Source organism: Actinia tenebrosa, unplaced genomic scaffold (genome assembly GCF_029948245.1).
Source record: "Actinia tenebrosa isolate PJP-AT-01 unplaced genomic scaffold, QUT_ActTen_1.0 PGA_scaffold5__44_contigs__length_20552954, whole genome shotgun sequence".
In the NCBI taxonomy this organism is placed as follows: domain Eukaryota; kingdom Metazoa; phylum Cnidaria; class Anthozoa; order Actiniaria; family Actiniidae; genus Actinia; species Actinia tenebrosa.
In genome coordinates this window covers 19,162,158-19,175,526 of record NW_028292582.1, presented here as the reverse complement: position 1 = coordinate 19,175,526, position 13,369 = coordinate 19,162,158, and the positions used below count along the sequence as shown (strand labels likewise).

The 13,369-nt window shown below is 39.3% G+C and overlaps 1 protein-coding gene across 3 annotated transcripts; it reads right to left on the bottom strand.

Annotated features, from left to right (window-relative positions):
- Positions 1–1,019: 1,019 nt before the first annotated feature.
- LOC116290678 (transient receptor potential cation channel subfamily V member 6) lies at positions 1,020–13,066 on the bottom strand. 3 transcript variants are annotated; one of them, XM_031697782.2, is made up of 18 exons: positions 12,476–12,616; positions 11,048–11,200; positions 10,309–10,452; positions 9,584–9,782; positions 9,058–9,213; positions 8,381–8,535; positions 7,553–7,699; positions 6,768–6,965; positions 6,120–6,236; positions 5,738–5,851; positions 4,877–5,028; positions 4,143–4,252; positions 3,740–3,831; positions 3,488–3,613; positions 3,165–3,200; positions 2,801–2,989; positions 2,100–2,157; positions 1,020–1,478 (listed from the first exon to the last, which is right to left on the bottom strand). In XM_031697782.2, the coding sequence occupies exons 2-17, from the start codon at positions 11,180–11,182 to the stop codon at positions 2,113–2,115; spliced, it is 2,115 nt and encodes a 704-aa protein (XP_031553642.1). In that variant the 5' UTR covers positions 11,183–11,200; positions 12,476–12,616; the 3' UTR covers positions 1,020–1,478; positions 2,100–2,112. The 3 variants fall into 3 exon arrangements, with proteins under 3 accessions (XP_031553642.1, XP_088894090.1, XP_031553641.1); XM_089037964.1 differs by lacking the exons at positions 2,100–2,157; positions 12,476–12,616 and adding an exon at positions 12,931–13,066; XM_031697781.2 differs by lacking the exon at positions 2,100–2,157.
- Between the last annotated feature and the right edge of the window lie 303 nt (positions 13,067–13,369).

Below are 13,369 nucleotides of genomic sequence, written 5' to 3'. Positions count from 1 at the left end.
CCAATGAATTCCCGTATCGGAATTTAGGTGATTTTTGCGGAGGGAAGAAGAAAAAAAAAAGACCGTACGCTCGCGGGTCCTTATCTCGACCTCATCGACTGCCTCGGGTTTAGTAATTAAGATTTTCCAAAAAATTTCTTTTTCTGTGAGTAACGTATTGAACAGGAATTTTGGACATGTACGGCCCCCCCCCCTCCCCCCCCCCCCTCCCCCAAAGGAATCAGTTAAAAACTCTGCTCACATTTTTCTACGTAACTGACGTGTAGTAATGACATACAAACTGAACGAAGGAACTTCATGGACACGTTTTTGCATGAACTAAGACATCTAAAACTTTGGATACACACAGAAAAGAATACATACATATACTAGACAACCATGTACGTGGGTCTACGGAAAGACTAATAGACGGACGAATGCACTGTCAACTCATCGATGGAGTAACGGACAGGCGACTGGAAAGACTTATAAGGAATCCGGCAGTCCGTCTGACGGACGGAAAGACTGATAGACGAATGCACCATTGGATCGATGGACTAATGGACAACCGGACGGACGGCTGAACAGACCTTTATAGTCCAACAGACCGACCGACGGACGGAAAGACTGATGGACGAACAAATGGACCGCGACTGATATCAATGAACCAACGGATAAACGGACGGACGGCTTCACAGTCCTACAATCCGACCGACCGACCAATTGAAGGAAAGACTAATAGACGGACAAATGGACGTACCGGTGACTGATCGACGGACGGACAGACGGATGGACGATTTAACAAACTTATGGACCGACCGTCCTACCAACTGAAATAAAGACTAAAAGACAGACAGACAGACGAATGAACTGACAAGTTGACGGACCAACGGACAGACAGACGGCTTAACAGGCTTACAATTCGACCGACCAGACACAGGTACAGACTGTTACAGACCGACCCACCACTTGACTAATGAACGAAAAGATTCCAGACGGACTGAATGCCTTATTTTTGGTGAAGAATAACAGAAACATACAATTGTCATGTATTTTATTTTAAATACTTAATATATTTTTGTTAATTTGCATCTTCTTAAATCTGTGCTATTCAATCCACAAGATTCTAATAAATATTCATGCATTTATCGTGTATAAAAATGATAGAAAAATATTTTACTCTCAAAAAAAATTATAAATTATTATCCAATAATTGAGAGTTTACCATCATACGTATAGGCGTCGTACCAATTCTCTTTCAATACATAACGGTAAAATCTGACCGCGTTGTACCAGTTTCCTATATTTGAAGACAACTAACTAACCTGTAGTTTCGTTGAAAAAGGTTTCAATATAATGAGTAGATCTGCTCCTATACCAGGCCTTTCAGTCCATAATTTGTTTCAGGAGTCTGGCTCTAGTGCTAGTCCCAATCTTGCACTTTTTTACGAGAAAGCCTGTAGCCGGAGCTCGTCCTTAATGGATGTTTTACCCAGAATCTTGGGAAAAAAAATCAACGTTTTGAAAAAGTAATGGAATGATAAAAGATTAAATGCTACTGAATAGATGCTACGAAGTTGTGAACGATTCAGATTTTAAAAAATTTAATAGAGTGGCTTTACTTAACCTGTAATATTTAGTACACTAGAGTTATTTTACTTTGCCCGTGAAACGAAATTGTATGAGGGGGAGGGGGAGAGGATTTTTTCTCTTAATTATCAGTTTAATTTACATGTAATTAACCAGTAAAATATTTAGTAGACTAGAGTTATTTTACTTTGCCCGTGAAACAAAATTGTATGAGGGGGAGGGGGAGGGGGAGAGAACCAAAGGAAACGAGGGGGGAGAGCCATCAAATATTTACACAGCCAAAAAGGGAGAGTCACTTTGATTTTTTTCTGGCAATTAGCAGTTTAATTTACATGTAATTTAATTGATTAATTTATGAAATGCTTAATTCATTCAATTGTAACTTTATATCCCAAAATATAAGTTTCTATTAATATTTCATTTTATGTAATTAAAAGTATAACTTAAGAGTTTCTTAGTCGACAAAGTTAAAGTTAAGTTAGATTTGTTATGAGTTGAATTTATCATAGTGAGCATGCGCATTGGCATACCTTGTTAGTGACGTCACTGAGAATTGGAAATCTCAGCCACGATTTGTTTGAGAGTCACCTGATCACAATAAATTAGGTTAAGAAGGGTTTGTTTAGCATTAAAAAATTTAAGTTTAAATTTTACAAAGGCAAAAAACAAACGCATTTTAAACAATCAAAACCTTGCAATATAGGCTCGGTTTTGCACCATCACGTGACGGCAGCCATGTTAGATGGTATGCAGGAACAATACAATCGTTTTTAAATTCCCAAGAGCAAAGGGATTTTATTGTTCTGCCATCTAACCACAGGCAGCCCAGTTCATTTTGTCCACTCACAAAAGATTTTTCTATTCTTTCATAAAAATAAGGATGTTATGCATGTTATAATAAAAGGCTAAGCTAATGACAATTATTGGACGAGGCTGAGCAAAATATCGTCATTTAATTTGTTAGTGGCGAGCAAAGAGGCAAATAACTGCTTGCGAGACACTAACAAATCACGTTATTTTTCAATAATTGTTTTTGCTGCTTATCAAACATACCAAGTCACAGGGAAGAGAGCCATGTTGACAAATGCAACGTTACTACGCATGAGCAGACTATCATTAGCAGCAAAACGACTTTGCACCGTAATGCGCATGAGCAGATTATTATTTGTAGGCAGCTATCCCGGCCAATCAAAACGAAGGCGAAATAATTTGAATGATAATAATCTCTTACCTTCCAGTTTTGGACGGCAGACTTTCTGACGTCAGCCTTACTTTTCTTGTCAGTTTTCTTTATTACCATGATACCTCGCGACCTCTCTTTCGAGCCTTCGCCCGCCATGTTGACCGAGTACCCATCTTGATAATGCATTAATTCTTTTGGTGAAATTGAGTGCTCAATGACCATGATTATTTCAGCCCACTATGATGAAAAGAGTAGCATAATAGAATATTGGGGACCCTGTGGTGATGCGTAAGGAGTAACGAAATAAGGGAGTGGGAGCCCTGTGGTGATCCACAAGGGATTATGGGTATGCTTTTCAAAAGTGGACGTTCAAAAATATGGAATGCTTGAAGAAACTGTTTTTCCGTCTTACCTGTCGTCTCCATTCCTTTTCGGAGCGATCAGCGATCTACAAGTCAAACAGAAAGGACCTCATAAGATTAAAATAGCCTAGAACAACAAAACGAATGGAGAAAATTAAATATTTGTCACCATGTCTCCCGAACCAGACACTCTATAGACACTAGAGTTCGATAAACATGATGCATTGTGGTCTAGTTTGGGTACGAACATCTTTTGCTCACCTTGCCTCATATAATGTTATTTGTACCCAAGCTATTCCACAATGCATCATGTTTATCGAACTAAGAAAACGCCTATAATACGCAAGTGTTTAAGAGATTTTACTGTACTTACATTCTGATAAGTGCTGGCCATCATGGCGATAAGCATGTTCAGTAGCAACACAGTAATGAACAGATTGAAGTAGAAAAACAACAGCTTGGTCAATATCGGGTATCTTGAATTCTCGAACTGCGCATACTATAAATATCAATTTAATAGCAAGGGGAAAAATATTTTATGTCAGCTGCGATAAATAGGAATGTTTCGCTCTGGCAATTCGAGAAAAATTTGTAATTTACAAGATCAACGTTACGTTCAACGTACGTCAAATTCTCCAAACGTCATCTGTAGTAGGGACAGGAATGTGTCGCCCTCGTGTTCGTAATTCGGTTCACCTTGCATTAGATATTTAAACGCTGCAAGAAATGAAAATTCGATGAAGCATTTAAACTGTTACATTGGAAGATTAGGGGAAAATCAATAATTAATAATCGATAATAATTGATAATCAATAATAGGTAATCGATAATGATGGATGATGGATGATGGGTGATGGATGATGGTAGATGGGTGATGGTAGATGGGTGATGGATGATGGATGATGGGTGATGGGTGATGGATGATGAGTGATGGGTGATGGATGATGGATGATGGATGATGAATGATGAATGATGAATGATGAATGATGAATGATGAATGATGAATGATAAATAATACCCTGATTTACCTTGTACAAGTCCAGCCAGAAATATAACGTAGATGATGACGAAACGTGTCATATCTCCCGCACACATCTTATACACCATACCAACAAATGGACCAACTGCGCTAAACCCCCTGGAATATACAACCATGGTAAAGAAAACAATCGAACCTTTTAACTGGTAAACATTAGGTGGTCACGTGCTCGACATCTGCGTTCTCAATGTGTGTATATTAATTCGGTTGAAAAAGCACAGGAATTCCAATCAGCAGCCGAACATATATAGAGAATGTGCATGTTGCGTCATAGCCGCCATGTTGCCGTTGAGGATGACACGAGTGAAAAACGTCTGCGCCTGCTCTGAATCCGTATGCAAATTATTCCAAACATATGTAAACTTGACTTTCAAATATGTCTAATAAATTGGACTTCACAAAATGCCAAAACTTAGTGTCCATGCTTGAAACTTGAGGGCAATTCTTTTATATTGTGTTTGTTAATACAGTATCTTGGTCTGACAAAAGTATACTCTCGAACATTTTTGTATACTTGGAGAAAACAAACATTTATTTTCTCACTCAAACTCTTCAAAATTCTTAGAAAACGTGCTAAAGAGCACGCATGCGCAAACGTTTTCCCCTGGTGTCGTTGAGGATAACAAAGTATTCCACATTAGCTTCTCTTGAGGTTGTTTCATCTCTTGTTATTCATATCTTAAGGGATTTTGAGTCACATGGTTGCACACACTATTTACCCACCTACAGAAGAACAGTAAATAGCACCAGGCCATGGGAGCTGCTATGACCATAAGATGAGTCTCGATGACCAGTTGGTCGAGGTACCTCAGTGGACAAGCGATGACTATGAGGACACAGGAGACCAGGAACAGACACTTGCCTGGCGCGTCTCTCTGAAAGACAAAAAATTCAAATTTTATCGATATCCTAAAACAACTTCTAGCTGGGGCTCATCAGGGTCGGGGAATGGCAGGGAACTCGCGCGCAGTCGAACCCTGAAACAACCTCTGAGCTAATCAAAGTCAGGGCATGGCTAATTCACAGATTAAACCCTGAAACAACCTCTGAGCTAATCAAAGTCAGGGCATGGCTAATTCACAGATTAAACCCTGAAACAATCTCTGGGCTGATTTAAGTCAGGGCATGGCTAACTCACAGATCAAACCCTGAAACAACCTCTGGGCTGATCTAAGTCAGGGCATGGATAACTCACAGATCAAACCCTGAAACAACCTCTGGGCTGATCTAAGTCAGGGTATGGCTAACTCATAGATTGAACACTGAAACAACCTCTGGGCTGATCTAAGTCAGGGCATGGCTAACTCACAGATAGAACCCTGAAACAACCTCTGGACTGATCTAAGTCAGGGTATGGCTAACTCACAGATAGAACCCTGAAACAACCTCTGGGCTGATCTAAGTCAAGACTAACTCATATATTATGTTTTGGGAAGAAAGGAAAAGTGGAGATCCAGGGCCACAGCAGTGAAAGGAGGTAGGTGCATTGCGTACACTACCCTTGCATCCTGCTGTCGATAAGTGGATGGTCTGATTGATTGATCTGCAATCAAAGAACACAGCGGTATTTTATCTTAGACTCACCAGCGATCGAAAATGTGCATTAAAACCTAATTGAGTGATGACAGCATGCTTGATTTCGAAACCAATGAAGATAATCGCTCCTACCACAGTTACCGCTTCCATTGCTAGTCGAAGCTGTCAATCAGTAGAAAAGAATTAGAAATAACGATACGATGGCCATCTTGTCATGGGGAAAAACAAAATTTAAACAAAACAAAGATGACGGAAAATAGCATATAGAGTTAAGTGTTTTTGTTTTTTTATGGGTAAAGGTGATTGATCTACCATCTTAATTAGCAATCGACGCCCCTTGCGATCCAAAATGGCCGCCGCATCGTGCAAGTGAGTCCATTTGTGATGCTTTTACAAGGAGGTAAAAACAATCTGATTCAAAGAAACTAACCTTATCCAAATTGTATGGTAAGATCTTCATTTTTAAATTCCTTGGTCTAAGATAGATAGATAAGCTGAAGGCAATGAGGTAGAGAACCGCGAACATCATACGAGTGTAGAAGGAGCGCTTAAAAAAATTAAATATCATCAAAAAATATATATATCATTCCAGAGTTGAAGAATAAATATTATTCCAGAGTTGAAGAAGGGGGAATGAGCACGCGCGTTATGGCGCGAAACTGAGTTCCCGCCAAATCCACAGACGACCCATCAATAATTTTTTTATCGTTATTCACCAACGCAATACAGTAGCGCAGCTCAACGGGGTCGAACTGAAAGCATGTGAAGGCACCTCAGACAGCCGCTATACAGTCCATGTATGACCCTGGGGCACAGCTCTAACCAGTTTGAATTAGTTAGGGTTGATTTTGAGACGAGGGAGGAAAAACCGGAGGACCGGAAAAACCCTCGGAGTCGGAAAGAGAACCAACCAACTCGGCCTACATGGGGTGACTGGGATTCGAACCCCGGAACTCAGTGGTGAGAGGCGAGCGTTTTACTATCACGTGACAAGTAGGAGAAACTGGTGTCCCTGCTTGTGTTCAGTACAGGCACATTATGTGCGCGCTTGTAGTACAAGACACTCTCTATATATTACCTTAGCAAAAGCTTCCCACTTTTCTTCTAGCAACCGAAACATTATCCCAGTATCAAGTAAATCCAAGTGTTCTTTGCTTTCGCCTCGCAATGTTGTAATCAGAGCGGAGTTTTGGTTCGACCGGCCGTCTTTATCTATAGAGTCCAGTCCTTCGAGTGGGAAGGCAGAACAATTTATGTAACCAAAAGACCAGAATTCCTGGATAAAGAAAAAGAAGACGTAATGAAATAGACTTTGTTTTCAATCTATGCTGTGATTGTTTAAGGTGCTTCAAGTGGTCCCGGTTAAGGCCGGTTTAGACGGTACGATTTTCGCCTACAACTATCTTATACAACACGCTCGCGTCTGTCGTAGGCGAGTTGTAGGCTTGATTTACAGGCTACGGTCTGCAATAGGCCATTTGCAACAAACAGTAATGTGCTGATATATCACTTTGACAACGAATCAATTCAGCCAAAAGTCTCTTGGGTAAGGCTTTGCTGGATGGCATGCAAACTTTAAAATTCTTCGTATCTTGAAATCGAAATTATCTCATACAGTTACAAGGAAAGAAAAGTATTTTTTAAAAGGATTTGAATACGACATTAGTAACCCCCCAAAAAAACCTTTAATAAAGCAAGTCCAAAGTTTTTGCCATCCAGTAACAATCACGTGTCAATCTATTGCATGCAATAGGCTTATTAGAAAATGTTACGCCCAAACGAAAAGGGTCTATTATTTTGTTTTACACATTCAAATACAGATACCCAATCAGTGAAACCAACAGAGAGTTATATATTACTCACTTGGCCTGTGAACTCCAGCATTGGTTGGAACATTGACTTTCGTCCGAACTTGGCTGCCAGAGCAAGAGGTGTTAGACCTGCGTGATTAGTGATATTAGGATCACCACGGATCTTGTGTTTCCTGTGAAGGGCGTGTTTGTACATCTCCTGGTTGTAATTAATGTGTGACAATAATCAGTGATGTATATATGATGGAGAGATGAATGGAAAAAGATATGGAAGGAGAAATTGGGAGAGGGCGTGAGAAAGGTATGGATAGAGGGAAAGAGGGAGGTTAGGATAGAGGTGGAAGGTGGGAGGTGGGAGGAGATGGTTGGGTAGATGGTTGGATAGATGGTTGGGTAGATGGTTGGGTAGATGGTTGGGTAGAAGGTTGGGTAGATGGTTGGATAGATGGTTGGGTAGATAGTTGGGTAGATGGTTGGATAGATGGTTGGGTAGATGGTTGGATAGATGGTTGGGTAGATGGTTGGGTAGAAGGTTGGGTAGATGGTTGGGTAGTTGGTTGGGTAGATGTTTGGGTAGATATTTGGATAGAGGAATGGATGGATGGATGGATGGATGGACGACTAAGTTGGTGGATGCATGGTTTCATGTACAATAGTCCCCTTCACGGTTCCCTGCGCCATCTTGAAATTTAATCGTGCCGTTGCATCGCAGCGAGACGAACGGCGAACTAGCAATGATAAGAACCTGTGAATAATTGTCCGAGGTGTTAAAAAAGATCTCTATCATAGCAAGGTCACCGTTCGTCTCGCTTCGATGCAAAGGCACGGCTAACTTTCAAGATTGCACAGGGAACTGTGAAGGGGACTACTGAGATCTTACCAGTTTATCGTGTATTACACATAAGTGCAGTACTGTGTTTCCAAACGAGTCTTGTAGATTAGGATCAGCTCCACCACGAACCAGCACGTCATACATGTCCTCATGTCCAAAACAGGCAGCAAATGCTGCTGGGTATTCTCCATAATATGCATAACCTAGAGTTGTTTAAACTCATCCATAGCAGGGCCCGGTTGTACAAAGGGTGTGGACAGCGCTAACAACGCTTAGTACAACTGGGCCCAGTGCTATACGTATTAAACTTAAGGTGCATGTGATGTCATAGACGCCATTTTGGTTGACTTTGACAAAATATTTTGTTTGGTGTCTTTTGTCATGTCACCAAATATGGCTTCCACGTCTTTAGTCATTTTATTTTTATGAGAAGGAATGCACGCCAACAATAGAGCAGGTGCATGTTACAACATTGCCGCTAAAAAAAAGCATTCCTCATTAGCTTCTCTTGTTAGATCAACCAAGATGGCGGTTGTTTCATTGTTATTCATATCTCAAGGAATTTTGAGTCACATGGTCGCTCACACTCTGTACACCAATCTTATTCGAAGCACAAGAGGCACTAATATAAACTTCTGCGCATATCGTACGCAGGGCTTCTCGGTACCAAGGAAAGGAACCGAGGAGATCTGGGTACGAGAATGAAACAAGACAAATGTCCCCACCTTCAAAGTTGGTCTCAAGATTTATCTTGGTTTTCGAGTCTTCAGGAAGAAAAAACTTTCCAGTGGCCCTGGCTTTCAGGTCTGACCCACACTTTACCAGCAGTTTGACAGACTCTAGGTCTCCGTTGACAATCGCGATATGAAGACTTGTCTCGCCTATGATATAATATTGAATCATTCGTTGACGTCACTTCCGGTCACGTGCGCTTTTTTATTATTGAGTCGTTTGTTTATAGGTGCAGTTTTAGCTTTATGTACTTGCAAATACTACTACTGTACAACTGGCTGAGTAAGAGATTTCGGTAGATCACATTATCCATTATTTATTTTTTTTGAGAACTTCCAAAACACTACGAGTATCTATCAATTTCAAATCGTACGAGAATATCTTAATTGGGACTCTACAGATTTTAATTAACGATTTAATTGTAATTCTCTTGCCCAATCAGTAGCGACTACAAAGTGCTAACTTACAAGGACAACTTCTGCAACGTCTGCCGATTTTTTAAGCCCTCATTTTACTTACCAAAGTAGTCTCCGCCTTCGTATTTATCCAGAGCCATTGCTGGGTATTCTTCAAGGAGAACATGCGCAATCTTGGTGTGTAGAGGATTGTTGTTCAAGAAACATAAGTGAAGAGGAGCCTCGCCAAGAGAACCTCGAGATTGTAGGGACCAGCATGCTTTACAGTCTGGATAATCAATGGCCTTTTCCTTACTTTCATCCTTTGTGGAAAAAATTGAAAAATTACAACCTTGGTGGCTTCTGAAAATTGCGTGACATGGACACGATTGTGTGATTTGAAAATACCTTGTTTTGCGTGATATATCCTTACTATAAAGCATCATTTCATATTGCACCCAGCTTCGTCACGCGTGCATTGTGGCGATAATTTGCATAAGCCCCGCCCCCAACATGATTGGCAGAACGGGAAACAGCAAACCCAAAATAGAGGTTTTGCATCACCACGTGACGGCCGCCATGTTAGCTGGCAGAAACAATACATTCGTTTTACATTAGAAAGAATTCAATTCCCAAGAGCAAAGGGATTTTATTTTTCTGCCATCTAACCACAGGTAGCCCAAGCAGTATTATATGCCTGTGCACGTGGTGGTGCAATACCTCAATTGAGGAATATAGAGCATGGGGTCGCGATGCAAGGAATTCGCAGTAAACAGTACATAGAACATCTATAGCGTGAACAGAATATCGTGACTAAGACAGTATATAGTGTGACATGCAGTTATTTACCCTTTCGGATCCTTCGTTTTCGCTTTTCCATCGTAAATATCTTTCTTTGGTAATGACTTCCCCCTCACGGTATAGATATGGATTCAATATTCCTTCATCGCGAAGCAAGCGCTTCAGTTCCTTTCGGCCACCTTTCTTGAATTCCTGATGATAAACATGGAAAGGAAAAAATAGATTGGGTTAGGAATAAGTTGGAAAACGATTGTAATACAATGATAATGACGATGATGAAGTTTATATTATAACTGATGATGGTTCTAGTATTGGTAATATTAGTAATGGTAGTGCACGTGTTGGTAGTGTTGGTAATGGTAGTCTCGTAATATAACAGTGGTAATACATGGTATTAAATATGGTAATAGAAGCCACGGTGTTGGTGGTGGTGGTATAGTAGTGGTGGTGGTATGGTGGTGGTGGTATAGTAGTGGTGGTGGTGTAGTAGTGGTAGTAGTATGGTGGTGGTGGTTTAGTAATGGTAGTGGTATGGTGGTGCTGGTATGGTGGTGGTGGTGGTATAGTAGTGGTGGTGGTATAGTAGTGGTAGTAGTATGGTGGTGGTGGTTTAGTAATGGTAGTGGTATGGTGGTGCTGGTATGATGGTGGTATAGTAGTGGTAGTGGTATAGTAGTGGTGGTGGTATGGTGGTAGTGGTGTTGGTGGTGGTGGTGGTATAGTAGTGGTGGTGGTATGGTGGTGGTGGTATAGTAGTGGTTGTGGTTTTTAGTAGTCTTCAACGTACCTTGACCAGCAACGCCTCGCTCTTTTCTCCCTTCATGTCCACAAACCTGTAAGCTTCATAATTATCTTCTCCTTTATTCTGGGCCAGTTCTCTCTGATCCTCATCATCTGAGGAAGATTTCACGCATATACGCATATTGATTGTTTTGGAAAACTTTGGAAAAAAGAATAGAAAATAACAGCTTGGTTTTGTTCATTTTAATTCGCAATCATAATCAAACTTACTGATTGCAGGTAATTCTATCATGGGAGTCCTGTGGTTTTACACAGGAACCCCAAAGGTACAAAATGCAAAGAATATAAAAACATTAAAAAAAAAAAAACAATAACTGTAAAACAACTACTAAATACTATTAACAATGAGGAATAAACCAAGGGAAGAAAGTATGACAAAATAAAGAAGGAGAAAGAGAATAAGATAAAAAGAAAAAAAAGAAAAGACCGATGAAAAGGAAAACTATTTAAGTTATTCTAATCCTGTACTGGAGCCTTTTCCACTTTTGTAACACTCTTAAAAGTTTTCATTCTTTACAGATGTAAGACTTCGTAGTTTTTCAGTAATATTGATGATCATCTTCACGTAATGCAAATCAGCTGCTTCAACTGATAGAGCCAACATGCAGAACTAAAAGCCCTCGGGAATGTTTTGAATTCTTTGTGAGCAACAAAAACCCGAGTAACAATATTTAAAGATTATTTTGCCAAGAAAAACAACAACAACATTATTTTGCGAGTTCGATAAACAATTTAAGCTTACAAGTGTGAAGTGTTAATGATTTTACATTAATTTTAAAAAAACACTTTACCAATAGAACTTAATTACTTTATGTACAAATACCACCGTTATGTTTGGAATTATTTCACGAACATTTTTGTGGATATTTTTTCGAGTTTAATATTCTACGTTGTCATTTTTGTACAATCCGTTTTCGAGTAAAAAATATTTTGTATCGGGATTGAAGTCGCGATCGAGTTTATTCAAGTCACTCCACTCAACGGGTTGCATGTTAGAAAGTTTACAAATATTTTTAATGTTACAAATGATTTATATGTCTACGCTTACAAATTACTATTTACTATTGTTTCAAAACTCTAATATTCTTGGAAATTATGCTAGAATCTAAGTAAGCTGGAGAGTTTTCTAGCTCTCTTCAGTCAATCATTCTGAAAGAGGAGCCTCTGATTCTGTTCCAAGCTGAAAAGATTATCGCAAATTTATAAACTCAATTCAAAGTTGCCAAAAAACATTGCTTCGCGTAGTTAAAAATGACAATTAGAATCCAGTTTTGTGAAATACAGTTATCTTATAGATTATTCAAATCACGTTTTAGCTCTAAAATAGCATATTATAAAGTAAGACAGTTTCTTAACGTTTTTAACCTGCTTTTAATAGACGATGAAAAAACCCGACATTCATGGCTTAGCTTACCGTTATTCCTTTATACAATGCATTCTTCAGTTCCAGGTTCTTGTTGCTTTTATATATATCTGATAAGCATTTAAAGCGGTGAAGACAGCTTTACAAGGTCAGCCAAACGTGTGGCCGCCATCTTGGTTGCTAGCAAACAACTTGACAAATGACACTGAATAATCGGCATATCGAATTCACGGAATCAACGGAATCAACGGAATCAACGGAATCAACGGAATCAACGGAATCTCTTTGAAACATATGGAAGTCAAACATCATTAAAATAAAGACAAATCAAATTAAAAGAAAAAGTTAAGAACTTCGTGCTCGGTCGTCCTCTAAGAAAAAAATTATATAAAACAACTCGATCGGAAACCCTATTATTAATATTATTATGATTTATCTACATAGAATGATTACCCAGGAAACAATGACATGTCAAAAACATAACTTTAGTCCAAATCATAGCTAACCTTGAAAGAATCTGTTCATGGATCCAGCAAAACATTGCACATTTTTCCATCGTTTTATGACAAGTTGGACGCCATTTTGTAAGCACAGGTAGCCCAATTTTCAAACACAGGAAGCCCATAGACATAAAGAAGAAGAGATAGGAATGCAGAAATAAAGAAATATGTTGGAAATAAATTACAGAAGTCTCCATGTTCACACCACGAGGTCAAAGGTAAAGACAAAGCTGCCTATCGAAGTCAACCTTAGAAAAACTGGGCTTCCTGTGTTTGAAAATTGGGCTACCTGTGCTTACAAAATGGCGATCGAGTTGTTTTATATAATTTTTTTCTTAGAGGACGACCGAGCACGAAGTTCTTAACTTTTTCTTTTGATTTGATTTGTCATTATTTTAATGATGTTTGACTTCCATATGTTTCAAAGAGATTCCGTTGATTCCGT